This window comes from Panthera pardus, unplaced genomic scaffold, assembly GCF_024362965.1.
Source record: "Panthera pardus isolate Hobbes unplaced genomic scaffold, ASM2436296v1 HiC_scaffold_19, whole genome shotgun sequence".
NCBI classification, from domain to species: Eukaryota; Metazoa; Chordata; class Mammalia; order Carnivora; family Felidae; genus Panthera; species Panthera pardus.
Window position 1 is genome coordinate 14,393,062 of NW_026526754.1, and position 14,648 is coordinate 14,407,709.

Consider the following 14,648-nt stretch of genomic DNA (forward strand, 5'->3'; position numbering starts at 1 on the left):
AAAATGCATTGTGGAATCCTCAGTTAAACACGAATTCTTAGAGTCTGCTTCTGGAGGAACCCATTCTAAATCAAAATGCTTCACTTTGCCCTTCTCTTGAGTATGTTGAAAGGATAAAACTATTCCCAGGAGTACCTAGCTCACTCCAGGAGTAACTTTTAAGTGGATATTGGGAAAGGTTGGGTGGTAGGCATTTGTTTAAAATGTGTCGTCCAATCAGGACTCTGGAGTGGTTGAAAATCAATACTTCATGTGTGAAACGGAGATGTCATTTGGGATGTTTATACCTTAGTAAAGTTCATATAGCTTTACAAGCCTAGAAATTTGTTTTGTCAAAGCGTGTGCAAAAGGGTCTGATTCATTATATCTAGACTCTGAAAAGATATTTAAAGTACTCATTATAAACCAGTAACTTCCAAATATCTGTTTTTGTCATTTATCTGGTGTTTTACTTTTTAGTCTGGGAGATAATATGTGGGGAAACAAATTATCAAGTATTTTTGGGAGCACAAATCTAAGCAAGGAAAATGAGTTGCATCTTAATGGTTAATGGCATTGAGCTATGGCTGCATCTGCTCCATAGACCAGCTGTTCAGTTCCTAAAGTTAGGATACCTCTCCTTTAATCCGCCAGATTCTTATTCTTTGGGGTTTCTTTCCTTGACTTCTTGAGGCTTGTGCTCTGGGAAACATCATTTCTTACTCATTTTAGCTCTTGAGTTAGACGCCTTCCTCACTATTTTCCACTAACTCCACAGTTGAGCTTTTGAAATTCTCTAGGTCTTAAATAACTTGTACACCTTCATTAGTGGCAGAAACATTTCTTTCTGTCTCCTCTTTGCAAACTGCAGCAGTGGGCTCTGCTCCTGGTATTTGGTTTTCCTTTGTTCCGTATCCCTTTAAGCAGGTATGGTTGCATTTTAAAAGTTTAAGCTGACACTTGGATTGTTGAGCTTTTCTCTTGTTTTGGTCTAATGCTGTGTGCTGGATTATATGCCCCCTCTGCCTATACCTGTAAGTTGTATTTAATTGCTTGTAACAGAAAACTTCATTTAAAGGACTTGAAACAATAAGGGAAATAAAAAGGGGATGTATATCTTATATGTATAGGAAGTCCTGAGGTAGTTACCTTCAGGATTCTATTTTTCTGTTCTGTTGTCCCTGGCTTGTCTTCTAGGCTGCTTCTTTCATGGTCAAAAGTTGGGTGCAATCTTTCTTGGAAGCCCTTTGATTTCTCATTGGCCAGAAATTGGGCACATGCCCCTTCCTAACTCTTCCTAAATGAAATTGACTGGGTTAACTTAAATCAATCAAAGTCTATTTTTCTTGGGTTGCAGTTTGTGTAAGCTTCCCTGAGAATGTGACATGAAAGGGAAGGTGAATACCCAAATAAGAGTCTGCTAAAAACTTGTACAAATTCTAGTCACCTTCCCCAGGAATAAGAAGATCCATCCAGGAGTGGAATGTTAATCACTGTTCTCATCAAACCTGGACCTAACCTTTTGAGTTGGTTCAAACAATGCAAATTGATAAAATTCAAAGATGTTTTTATAGCACTAAGGTAAATCCACATACACCTTCATACACCAAAATCTACTTTGAGAGGTATTATCATTTCAGAAGAAGAGAGAAGACTGAAAATTTTATCCCAGTTTAAAAAATTTTTTTTTTTTTAACATTTATTTATTTTTGCGACAGAGACAGAGCATGAACGGGGGAGGGTCAGAGAGAGGGAGACACAGAATCTGAAACAGGCTCCAGGCTCTGAGCTGTAAGCACAGAGCCCGACGCGGGGCTCGAACCCATGGACCGTGAGATCATGACCCGAGCCGAAGTCGGCCACTTAACCAACTGAGCCACCCAGGCGCCCCTTATCCCAGTTTTAGATTAACATGTTAGACTAAGTGGTTGTATGGTGTTGCTACTGTATTTTCATTGTGATTTTTTTTTTTTATAATGTTTTAAGTAGTCAAAGGAAAAACAATATAAATGAAGAATACTCAGTATTGTGGATTTAATGTAATTCATTTAATCGTTCTCTTATTGGTAGATAGTGGGATAGTTTCTGGTTCCCAGTTGAAACCCTCAGAGCTTTGGGGAAAAGCTCACTTTTATGAATTCACATTATCAGGAAATATACTGTCCTTTCATTTTCTGCATGACAAACTAATTTCAAGCTGGCTTTCCCATCTTGCTAGGAAGCAAAGGAGTGCTAACGTGTCAGCACGTAGGTATGTTCTTGCTTGGGTATGGTTATAGTTCATGCAAATTCCAGATTGGTAGACATGGTGATTAGAGAGGAGGTCATGTTTGTCAGTGAAATGCTTTTGTTCAGAAGGATTCAGCAGACCTGTCTACTGGCCTATGGTGCTTCCAGAGGCTGTATGCAGCTTAGAAACCATCCTTTCTTTATTCAATGAAGTGAATATAGAAGTAACCACTGCCCACAAAACAGTTAAAACTGCCTTTTGTGTTTCCAAGTGGTTTCTCCTTCCTCTTGCATTAATCTTGTCCCAAACAGGATGACTTCATTATCCACTGTCCTTTAAATTGCACTGATTTGCATCAAAAGAAGAGAGGTCTGGACCAGGTTCTGAGAATGACTTCTTTTTCTGGACTCTCAGGCCTTGGTAAGCTTTGTAGCATATGGAACACAGCCTGAAAAGCAGCTTCACTGAAGCACAGTTGGGGTCCTGGAGGGTCCTCTTTTTGTGGGCCAGGACTCGGAAAATGTACCTGTTCCTGAAAATCTGTGGATAACAGTTGACATGAAGGCTTGAGGTTTCTGCACATTGCTGGTGAGTTGGCCAAGGGAATGAGATGGTTGTCCAGTTGACTGTGCTCCAGATGACTGTCTCAGTGTGTCCCTCCTCGAGGATCCCACTTTGCAATCAGAGTCTGGCAGATTTCATCCCACCATTGCAGAATATATGTCTACCTGCCCCAGATCCTGCAGTTGGTGGTTTTGGTGCTCAGGATGAGGCTGAGAGTAGTCCTTCAACTGTAGTACTCCTGTGTGCTTCAATTCTTTGTGATTCTGGCACTTTTCTTGCTTTGGCAGCCAGAAAGGAGCCTGAGTATCTGACACTCGCAGAGTTGATGGTATTGGCCGGTAATTCCGAGGAGAGTAGAGAATTCTCTCTGCATAGTCTTTATGGGCTGTACCATCATGACGCTTGGTCCTTGGTTCACACAAGAGACAGAGGACTCCTGGGATGGGAGAGGAGCAGGTAGAAATGTTTGGTTCCTACGGAAAAAATGGGAGGAAGCAAAATGATGAGACCTGCCTGGGAAAGTGGGCAGATCAATTTGGTGGTGCTGAGCTGTCAGACCTGGTCTTGCATTTGGACTGTCTGCCAAGGAATTCATGGACTCACTTCTCTGCCTTGGGTATAGAGATCTTTAATTCTGAAACCACATCTATGTGAAGAAAAAGACCGTGTCATAAGACAAGTGATTCTGGCTTGGTTTCTCATACTATGTAAAGCAAAGGGGCTATTAATACAGGCCCCATTATCAGAATGGGGTGTGCGTGGGTGTGTTTCACGTGAAATAGAACTATTGTATATATATGTCGTTAATTACTCTGATTCCTGTGTACAGTGTGTATGTATATATGTGTACATATGAATGTGTGTATACACATACAAACACAAAAACTGAGGTCCTAACACACTTAGCAATCAACTATAGATGGATTGAAACTGGTTGAAAAGGCATATGCTTTAGATTCTTCCCTTTAATTTCAACATTGGATCAGCAAGTAAGTTTTCTTGACCAGGTTGACATTTATCTCTTTGCCAACATGTGTATAAGAATCCCAATCTTATATACGTGGTTATAAATAAATCTGATCAAGGATTAATTAACACACTGTACTGATAAAGCTATGAATGTGTTTCCTAGTCATGAGCATTTAACATACACTAAACCACTGTCCTCATAACTTTAGAAGGTACCCAGTGAGAGTGATTTTTTTCTTTCAACTGGAGGACATTGGACTAAGTCTGTAGATTTTTGAAGCTGTCACAAGTTGGTGGAGGGGTAGGTAGGCAGGGTATTTGGTTGAGGCCAGGAATGCTTAAAAATACTGATTAGGCGCAGGACAACCTCATAAGAAAGGAATTATCTGGACCAAAATGACCAAGCAGTGTCAAGCTGTAGAAAACCTGACAGGGTATTCCCAAAATAGATAGTATTAACTTTCATATTTCCCCCCATTTTTGCTGCTGGAGATTCTAAATGGTTATCACACTGACAGAATTCTTCATTTTGCAGGAATCTGACTTGCGATGCTAGATGTTTACCAATCCATACTGTTACCCATGATGATTGTGATAATCTCAGGTCAGTTTTTCAGCAGCCCATCAGAGGGTAATATAACATCACTTACAGGTAGAACATATTTGGTGCCATAGACAGAACTTACTTGAATTCTTGATTCCTGAATGTCTGTTATTTTAGCCAGTTTTTTCCTGGTTGTAATATCAGGGAATTGGTTCCTCTCAAAAGCTTGAAGTAGGATATGTGATTGAGGTCCTGTGATGGATGTCCAGTCTTCTCTGGCTGCTTTTGGTAAGTATTCTAAAAGAGAACATGGAACAGAAGGTGTCTTTTAGGACAGTTCTTATATTTGAACTGAAAACTTGAACCTAGGAAGATAATGCTGACACTCCCCTTGAATCCCTGAGGTTGACAGAACAGGATGCCACCCTGCTTAGAGCAGCAAGACAAAAGGCCCAGAGCCTTGCGTGCTAAGAACCTGCCTGTCGCAGCCAGCTGTGGGGCCATGCCTTTATTTCTGACGCTAGGGTGCCCAGAACAAGCTGTAAGTGCCTCCTAAGATAATAATTTTTTTGTCGAGAATATGGGCACAACATGCAGAGCCGTTTTCACTTTCTCTGGGATCCACTGAAGAAAGGCATTTGGACCAGTGGATTCTTACCTTGAGACCGAGGCAGCTGATTTTGTTCCTGGGTTTCATCTTAAGGAGCATCCAAATTCCAATTGTCTTTGTTTGGATCTGAGGTTTTTAAGTCAAATCTAAGTGGGAGAAGAAGATGTTGAAGTCATGTAACTCAATCTGTGTTGTTCCAAGTATCAAGGCAAGGCAATTAAATGAAATTGATTTGATCAACTGCCATTGGGATAATATCCATAAAAAAAGTGATGTATTATCCTAGGAGTTATTATGAGCATACAATTCAAGACAGCATTTCTTTTATGGTCATCCTCATGGTATCCCAAGTAAAATTCCCTGATTTAAGAGACACTGTTCTATCAAAGGAGATCAATATTTTTTTTTCTCCCTTTCCCTCCTCCCATCTCTCTCTCATAACATGTCTTCTATGTGTGGATGTCTTTTCTTGGGCCCTATCATCTCTTCATAAGAAGTACCATTTTATTTTATGTAATAAACACAGAAGAAATACCATTTTATTGTATATAATACATATGGAATTGATTGTGAAAAGAATTTCTTTAGATGGGGAGTAAATTAGCCATGGTCCTAGAGCTGTACTAACATTCATCCACATTCCCTCTTATCCCATAATCAGCAATAAGTAAGGAGACTTCAAGGACCCAGTACACCTTGCTGTGAAACTCTTGTCACTAATATAACCAATTGAACTCTTTCTTTGTTTCCTCATTATTGGAGTCAGATTTGCAGTGTACTTTCTAATTAGTTGTTTTATTTTGATAATTTGCAGTAGGAATTAGGGTATTAATGACAACCAATATTTAACAAATCACTCTCATCCAGGCATTGTGCTAAAAGGTTATCTGTTTTCGAAATGAGAATATTTGCAGGTAAGCCTTAAGCACATCACCAGATAGTCCCATAGTATGTACTTTTATTACTGGGAATTGAATAAGCTATCTCTTCACACCCAGAACTAATGCATGAAGAAGAGTAAAACATTTCTCTTCAGCACCCCTCAGACTGAGGACCTTTTAGCCAATGGCTTATTGGAGGCTCTGTGCAGACACAAAACTAGGAACTCATAATTTTCTTCTAAAAGCACACTTTCATTGATCTTCATTGTTTTAAATGCTGTTTGGTATAATTGTTTACAGCTATTGAAGAAATCCAACTTAGTTTAATTTTTACATCAGTACCATTCAAAATAATACAATATGGGATTTTCATATACTTAAAAATTTTTTTAATTAAATTATTTTTAAGTTTGTTTATTTTGAGAGAGAAAGAGCGAGCACAAGCTGGGGAGGGGCAGAGAGAAGGAGGGAGAATCCCAAGCACAGAGCCTGATGTAGGGTTCAAACTCACAGACATTGAGATCATGACTTGAGCTGAGATCAAGAGTCAGATGCTTTATCAACTGCGCCACACAGGCACCCTGTTCGTTTTTTAGTTTTGAGAAACAGTATGAGCAGGGGAGGGGTAGAGCGAGAGGGAGACACATTCAAAGCAGGCTCCAGTCTCTGAGCTGTCAGCACAGAGGCCAACGTGGGGCTCGAACTCATGAACCTTGAAATCATGACCTGAGCCAAAGTCAGATGCCCAACCGTCTGACCCAGACCCCTACTTCATATGTGTGTGTGAAAATCACATTTCAGGTGTTTAAAAAAACCTAGCCTGAAAATTGGGAATTTATGTGAGTTCTTGCCCCACAGTTTCCTCATAATTACGTATTAATCATCATTCTGCAGGATGTATCAGAACATTTTTTTAAGATTTTTGTTTTTTAATTTTTTTTAAGATTTATTTTTGAGAGAGAAAGTGCGAGTGGAGGAGGAGCAGAGAGAGGGAGAGAGAGAGAATCCCAAGCAGGCTCTGTGCTGTCAATGCAGAGCCTGACATGGAGTTCGATCCCACAAGCCATGAGATCATGACCTTTCTCACGTTGGACACTTAACCAACTGAGCCACCCAGCTGCCCCAAAGATATTTTATTTTATTTTAATTTATTTTATTTTATTTTATTTTTTAAAGATTTTTTATTTTTATTTATTTTTTCAATATATGAAATTTATTGTCAAATTGGTTTCCATACAACACCCAGTGCTCATCCCAAAAGGTGCCCTCCTCAATACCCATCACCCACCCTCCCCTCCCTCCCACCCCCCCATCAACCCTCAGTTTGTTCTCAGTTTTTAAGAGTCTCTTATGCTTTGGCTCTCTCCCACTCTAACTTCTTTTTTTTTTTTTGTTTCTTTCCCCTCCCCCATGGGTTTCTGTTAAGTTTCTCAGGATCCACATAAGAGTGAAAACATATGGTATCTGTCTTTCTCTGTATGGCTTATTTCACTTAGCATCACACTCTCCAGTCCCATCCACGTTGCTACAAAGGGCCATATTTCATTCTTTCTCATTGCCACGTAGTACTCCATTGTGTATATAAACCACAACTTCTTTATCCATTCATCAGTTGATGGGCATTTAGGCTCTTTCCATAATTTGGCTATTGTTGAGAGTGCTGCTATAAACATTGAGGTCCAAGTGCCCCTATGCATCAGTACTCCTGTATCCCTTGGGTAAATTCCTAGCATTGCTATCGCTGAGTCATAGGGTAGGTCTATTTTTAATTTTCTGAGGAACCTCCACACTGTTTTCCAGAGTGGCTGCACCAATTTGCATTCCCACCAACAGTGCAAGAGGGATCCCGTTTCTCCACATCCTCACCAGCATCTATAGTCTCCTGATTTGCTCATTTTGGCCACTCTGACTGGCGTGAGGTGATATCTGAGTGTGGTTTTGATTTGTATTTCCCTGATGAGTGACGTTGAGCATCTTTTCATGTGCCTGTTGGCCATCTGGATGTCTTCTTTAGAGAAGTGTCTATTCATGTTTTCTGCCCATTTCTTCACTGGGTTATTTATTTTTCGGGTGTGGAGTTTGGTGAGCTCTTTATAGATTTTGGATACTAGCCCTTTGTCCGATATGTCATTTGCAAATATCTTTTCCCATTCCGTAGGTTGCCTTTTAGTTTTGTTGGTTGTTTCCTTTGCTGTGCAGAAGCTTTTTATCTTCATAAGGTCCCAGTAATTCATTTTTGCTTTTAATTCCCTTGCCTTTGGGGATGTGTCGAGTAAGAGATTGCTACGGCTAAGGTCAGAGAGGTCTTTTCCTGCTTTCTCCTCTAGGGTTTTGATGGTTTCCTGTCTCACATTCAGGTCCTTTATCCATTTTGAGTTTATTTTTGTGAATGGTGTGAGAAAGTGGTCTAGTTTCAACCTTCTGCATGTTGCTGTCCAGTTATGCCAGCACCATTTGTTAAAGAGACTGTCTTTTTTCCATTGGATATTCTTTCCTGCTTTGTCAAAGATTAGTTGGCCATACTTTTGTCGGTCTAGTTCTGGGGTTTCTATTCTATTCCATTGGTCTGTGTGTCTTTTTGTGTCAATACCATGCTGTCTTGATGATTACAGCTTTGTAGTAGAGGCTAAATTCTGGGATTGTGATGCCTCCTTCTTTGGTCTTCTTCTTCAAAATTACTTTGGCTATTAGGGGCCTTTTGTGGTTCCATATGAATTTTAGGATTGCTTGTTCTAGCTTCGAGAAGAATGCTGGTGCAATTTTGATTGGGATTGCATTGAATGCTTTGGGTAGTATTGACATTTTGACAATATTTATTCTTCCAACCCATGAGCATGGAATGTTTTAATCACTATCCCAATGTAGGGCTTGAACTCACAACCCTGAAATCAAGAGTTACATGTTCTAGTGACTGAGCCAGCCAGGTGCCCCAGTATGTATCAATACTTAATGATACCATATTATTATAGTGTCCTAATTTCCTAAATTGCCTAAATCTCAAAAGTTGATGTATCTCCCATTGGGAGATCCTGAACCAGTATATTCTTCTGTCAGTGAATATACCCAGTCGGTATTTCCACAATTGGTAAAAGATACACAGTTCTTGCTTTTGGTATACAACAATAAAAATCTTCTGAGTAACATACCTGACATAAAAGAATTACCTGAGAGTCTTGATCCCAGCATTTCTCTTTATCTGGAATCTGACAGATCATGAAATAGAAACCTAATGCTTATGTGAATTTTACACTCTGGAATGCCAATTTCCTTGCCCCATTGTTTCCTGGTAGCTTTATCAGCGTAAGGGTTTTGTTCAAATGATGCTTGGAGGATATCCTTTTTTATTTTCATAAAAATTAAAAAAAAAAAAAGTTCTATTATCTATTGTTGACAGAGAGACAGGGTGCAAGAGGGGGTTGGGAGGGCAGGGGCAGAGAGAGAGGGAGACACAGAATCTGAAACAGGCTCCAGGCTCTGAGTTGTCAGCACAGAGCCCGATGTGAGGCTCAAACTCATGAACTGTGAGATCATGACCTGAGCAGAAGTTGGAGGCTTAACCAACTGAGCCACCCAGGCCCCCCTTGGAGGATATCCTTTTGACTCTGGTTGTAAACAGTCCTGCCTTGCCAGGTTTCTTTTTGTAGTCTGCCTGGTCAAGAGAAAATGGGAAGAGGAGTACGAAGGATATGTTTATGGATTAAAAACTCTGTGTGAACATATGTCATATGTTTTTCTAGGATGAAAGCCTGTAGGTTCATCAATGATTCTATATATTTTTAAAAATTTTTTAAAAAGTTGATTCATTTTGAGAGAGAGAGTTGTGGTGGGCGTTGTGGGGGGGTGGGTGGGGGAGAGAATCCCAAGCAGGTGCCACACTATCAGTGTGGCACCCAACTCAGGGCTGAAACTCACAAACCATGAGATCATGACCTGAGCCGAAATCAAGAGTCAGATGCTTAACCAGCTGAGCTGCCCGAGCACTGCAAGTGTCTGACTCTTGATTTCGACTCAGGTTATGATTTCGCAGTTATATTGAGTCCTAGTTCTTGATAATGAGACTCACACTGGGCTCTGTGCTGTCAGTGAGGAGCTTGCTTGGGATTCTCTATCTCCCTGGCTGCCCCCTCCCTCATGCTTTCTCTCTCTCTCTCTCTCTCTCTCTCTCTCAAAAAAAAAAAAAAAAAAAAAAAAAAAAAAAAAAAAAAAGCAAAAGGAGACCCAGGTGCCCCATACATTTTAAAGGTAGGTGTTCCATATATATACTTTTCTCCATTTACAATGTCAACTTTGAAACTTTTGACAACCTACTTGTGGGACTCCTGGCTGTTACTTTAAATGGAAAATTCCAATCTCCAATTTTAAAGCACCCATCAATCCTCTAACAACTTATCAATGCAAAACAGCTCTGTTCCAACCATCTGTCCCTCTAATTATGATTGTGATTTAACTTTTATAAACTCTGGGAAATAAAGCACATGGCATTACTGAAGAAGAGAGCAAAATGCAGATGAAAATTTGCCACTCTCAGTGCTGTTCAAACCCATCTTGGGAAGAGGTACCTGGACTCCGTGGAGGTCACTGGGCAACTGAGCAGCTCTGGAAGACGACAGGCTTATCAACACCAAGGGTGGCCCACCCATTTCTTATATACCTTTCTATCTAATCCCTTCATTATTGTTCAACACTTTTAGAAAGAAACTTGAAGTAATCAGATTAAGAGGAAGTACAGATTCTACCAGGCAGTTTTAAAACTTTAAAGATACCCTAATATCTTTCCAAATATGTCTTAGAATCTGTGCTCTCTAGTGTACATACACTGTTCAATTTATATATATATATGCAATACATATATGCATTTATATATTTAAAACATGTTCTCCATGTTGTACTCATGCTTTTTAATTTTGGCTTGATATTATTTATAATTTTGGAAAGATCTACCTACATTATATATATTTTTTATTGAAAATAATTTTTAATTGTTTATTTTTTAGAGAGAGACACAGCGCATGAGCTGGGGAGGGGCAGAGAGAGGGGGAGACAGAATCCGAAGCAGGCTCCAGGCTCTGAGCTGTCAGCACAGAGCCCAGTGAGAGGCCTGAATTCAGTAACCGTAAGATCGTGACCTGAGCCGAATTTGGATGTGTAACTGACTGAGTCACCCAGGCACCCTTTTTTCTTTTCTTTTCTTTTCTTTTCTTTTCTTTCTTTCTTTCTTTCTTTCTTTCTTTCTTTCTTTCTTTCTTTTTTTTTTTTTTTTTAAAGTTTATTTATTTATTGTGAGAGAGAGAGAAAGTACAAGTTCGGGAGAGGCAGAGAGAAAGGGAGAGAGAGAATCCCAAGCAGGCTCCACACTGTGAGTGCGGAGCCTGATGTGGGGCTTGAACTCACGAACTGGTTAAGTTAGATGCTTAACTGACTGAGCCACCTAGGCACCCCTATATTTTTCATCTTTTTTTTAATGTTTATTTTTGAGGAAGAGAGACAGTGCAAGCGAGGGAGGGGCAGAGAGAGAGACACACACACAGCATCCAAAGCCGGCTCCGGGCTCTGAGCTGTCAGTACAGAGCCCGACGTGGGGCTCGAACTCACAAACCATAAGATCACGACCTGAGCTGAAGTTAGATGCTTAACTGATTGAGCCACCCAGGTGCCCCTATACATTTTTTAAGTTTATTTTTCTTGAGATAGAGAGGGAAAGAATCCCAAGCAGGCCCTGCGCTGTCACCATGAACCATGAGATCATGGCCTGAGCTGAAACCAAGAGTCAGATGCTTAAATGACTGAGCCACCCAGCCACCCCCCAGAAATCTCATTCTTGCCTATCCAAAGGCCACAGTTGTATAAGCCAATTCTTTATAACAAATGTCTTTATTTGTACATATGTATATATACATGTGCACACACATGTGTGTATAATTTCACTAGTTTCCTGTGAGTTCAGAATGCTACTGATCCTCTTTCTCTGGTTGAGACCAAATGATACAGAAGTTAGTACTTCAGGTCACCTGACCAGGCAAAGAATCAACACCATGTGAGGTGTGTTGCTGAGGTCAAAGGAAATTTGAATTGGCAATGGAAGAAAATAGCTACTATCTTGGACCATTTGCAGAAGTGAGGACATACTAGTTATGAGAATTTTGCTATGAATTTGTACATATATTAAAATATTTTTTTGTATTCTTCTCACATTTATTCCCTAATGATCCAGTATAAGGTGCTTTAATAATAGTTAACTTTATAATTATTTTAAGTAGGCTCCACGCCCAACATGGGGTCTGAACTCAGGACCCTGTGATCAAGAGTGGCGAGCTCTACCAGCTGAGCTAGTCAGGCGTCCCAATAATAGTTAACTTTACATCATCATATTTAAGGAGCATCAAAAAAGAAGGATGCACATCACCCAAGGGTGTTGCATCTTTTTTTGGAGAAAGGATTAGCATGTTTCTATTGTAATCAGGATAGTTGTGCCGTATTAGGCAGAAATTGCACTTTGTTGTAATTTTTTAAATTTGGAGATCATTTATGGTTCTAGGAGAGGTGTATGGTTTATAGCTAGGCAAGGTGTAGCCTGAGATGGTGACTTTTAAGTGTCAGCTAAGCTACAGAACTTAGTTTTTCACTCATCTAGGTGTTTCTGTATTCATATTTTGTAGATGTGTTTGAAGTCCACAATCACTTGACTTTAAGGGAGATTTTCCTATATAATCTAGCTGAACCTAAGTCATTCAACTGAAGGGCCAAAAGGTCAGAGTGGAGGCTTCCCTTCAAAGACATTCTTCCTGGGGCACCTGGGTGGCTCAGTCGGTTAAGCATCCTACTTCATGATGTTGCAGTTTGTGAGTTTGAGCCCCGCATCAGGCTCTGTGCTGACAGCTCAGATCCTGGAGCCTGCTTTGGATTCTGTGTCTCCCTCTCTCTGCTCTTCCCCTGCTCATGCTCTCTCTCCCTCTCTCTCTCAGAAATAAAGAAACTTTAAAAAAAAAACAAAAACAAAAACATTCTTCCTGTTGATAGATGCTTGGCCCATGCTCAAGAGTTCAGCCCATACTATGAGTTTTGGAATTGCTTAGTGAGTCTCTACAGTCACATAAACCAATTCCTTGCAATTAATCACTATATGTACTGATTCTGTATCTCTGGTTGAATAATTGAACTCTGCCTAATACAATCACCAAATTGTTTATTTTTTTAAATGTTTAAGAGAGACAGAGCTCGAGGGGGGGGGGGGGGCGCAAAGAGAGAGGGAGAGAATCCCAAGCAGGCTTCATACTCATCATGGAGCCTGACATGGGCCTCGATCTCACAGTTCATGAGCCAAAATCAAGAGTAGGATGCTTAACTGGCTAAGAGGCACCCCACAAATTGTTTCTTTTTTAAATGATGACATTTAACAGGAAAAAAAGTGTATATGTGGATTTGTCATGGAGACAAGTCACGGGTGATGGAAAACTTGATTGAATCCTAGAAAGATGGCTACTCATGTTATGCCTCTGTAAAGTTTTTGGTAAAAATATATTAGCTGTGGGGGCACTTGGGTGGCTCAGTGGTTAAGTGTCCGACTTCAGCTCAGGTCGTGATCTCACGGCTCGTGAGTTCGAACCCCCCCATGGGGCTCTGTACTGACAGCTTGGAGCCTGGAGCCTGCTACAGATTCTGTGTCTCCTTCTCTCTCTGCTCCTCCTCTGTGCTCTCTCTCTCTCAAAAATAAATAAACATTGAAAAAATATAAAAATCTTTATAAAAAGAAAAAATTTACGTTAGCTGTGAAAGCTTAGCAAAAAATGGGCGAAACCCTCTTGTGCTTTGAATTATGGGTACCAAAATGTCTCTGTCATGTTTCATATGCTTTTGGCCATTATTGCCTGGGAACATCTAGAAAGAAATGAGCTCAGAAAGAAATGTGTTAATAAAGGTACATTCTATTACTGGTGAAAAAAAAAGAATGTCTTGTTCAGCAGGAAGAAGGGTAGGAGATAGAAAAGATGCGTGAACTTCAAGGTAAGGTGTACAGGTAGATTTCTACTCATTTCAATGAAGAAATAAGAACTTGGAGACACACTTTGTAACAAAAATTTTATGCATAGTTAAGAAACGCAAAAATCAAACCTGGGTCGTGATTTAAAATTTGGTTTATGGCAATGATCACATTAAAAATTCTACCAATAAATCATTCCTCAAGTATTCTTGTAAATTGCCACAGAAAAAAATGAAGCATGCTTTTGTCACAGACAACTGATAAGCTCAAGATATTTTAGCTGAGAGACAGAAAAATTAGGCATAATGAATTGGGGGATGGGCTAATTCCACCTGGAAATAAATGGAATCAGGTTAATTGGTTTGTATTTGTGTGTGTTTTCCTTTGTGTTTTTCTTTACTGCAGTCTCTAGGGTCCCTACAAATGAGGCCAAGCAAGATAAGGGACATTGAAGGATCTGGTGTGGGGACTTCAGCCAGGAAGCAGAAATTGATCTAATGCTCAGTTAAAAGTCTACCCCAAAACATCTTCCCAGCTGAATCTTGTTACTGCTGTGTTCCAATGGGTGCAGTCTTCTTTATATATAAGAGTGTGTTTGCTACATGGGTCTGTTCCCTATTCCAACTGGCTCATAGCATGGGCTTTTGTTCTTTGATGCCTTTTTTTTTTTTTTTAAGTTTATTTGTTTATTTTGAGAGATAGAGAATCCCAAGCAGGCTCTGCACCATCAGCATGGAGCCGGCGCGGGGCTTGAACCCATGATCAGTGTTGTCATGACCTGAGTTGGACCCTTAACTGACTGAACCACCCAGGTGCCCCCGTTCTTTGATATCTTTTTTTTTTTAATTTTTAAAAATGTTTATTTATTTTTGAGACAGAGAGAGACAGAACAT

The 14,648-nt window shown here is 40.0% G+C and overlaps 1 protein-coding gene across 1 annotated transcript; it reads right to left on the reverse strand.

Annotated features, from left to right (window-relative positions):
- Nucleotides 1–2,855: 2,855 nt before the first annotated feature.
- On the reverse strand, nucleotides 2,856–10,321 carry DUXB (double homeobox B). The gene is given in 7 exon segments (XM_053906822.1): nucleotides 2,856–2,928; nucleotides 2,930–3,246; nucleotides 4,429–4,583; nucleotides 4,945–4,983; nucleotides 9,026–9,100; nucleotides 9,340–9,426; nucleotides 10,318–10,321. Coding segments are annotated over 7 exon segments (750 nt in total).
- Between the last annotated feature and the right edge of the window lie 4,327 nt (nucleotides 10,322–14,648).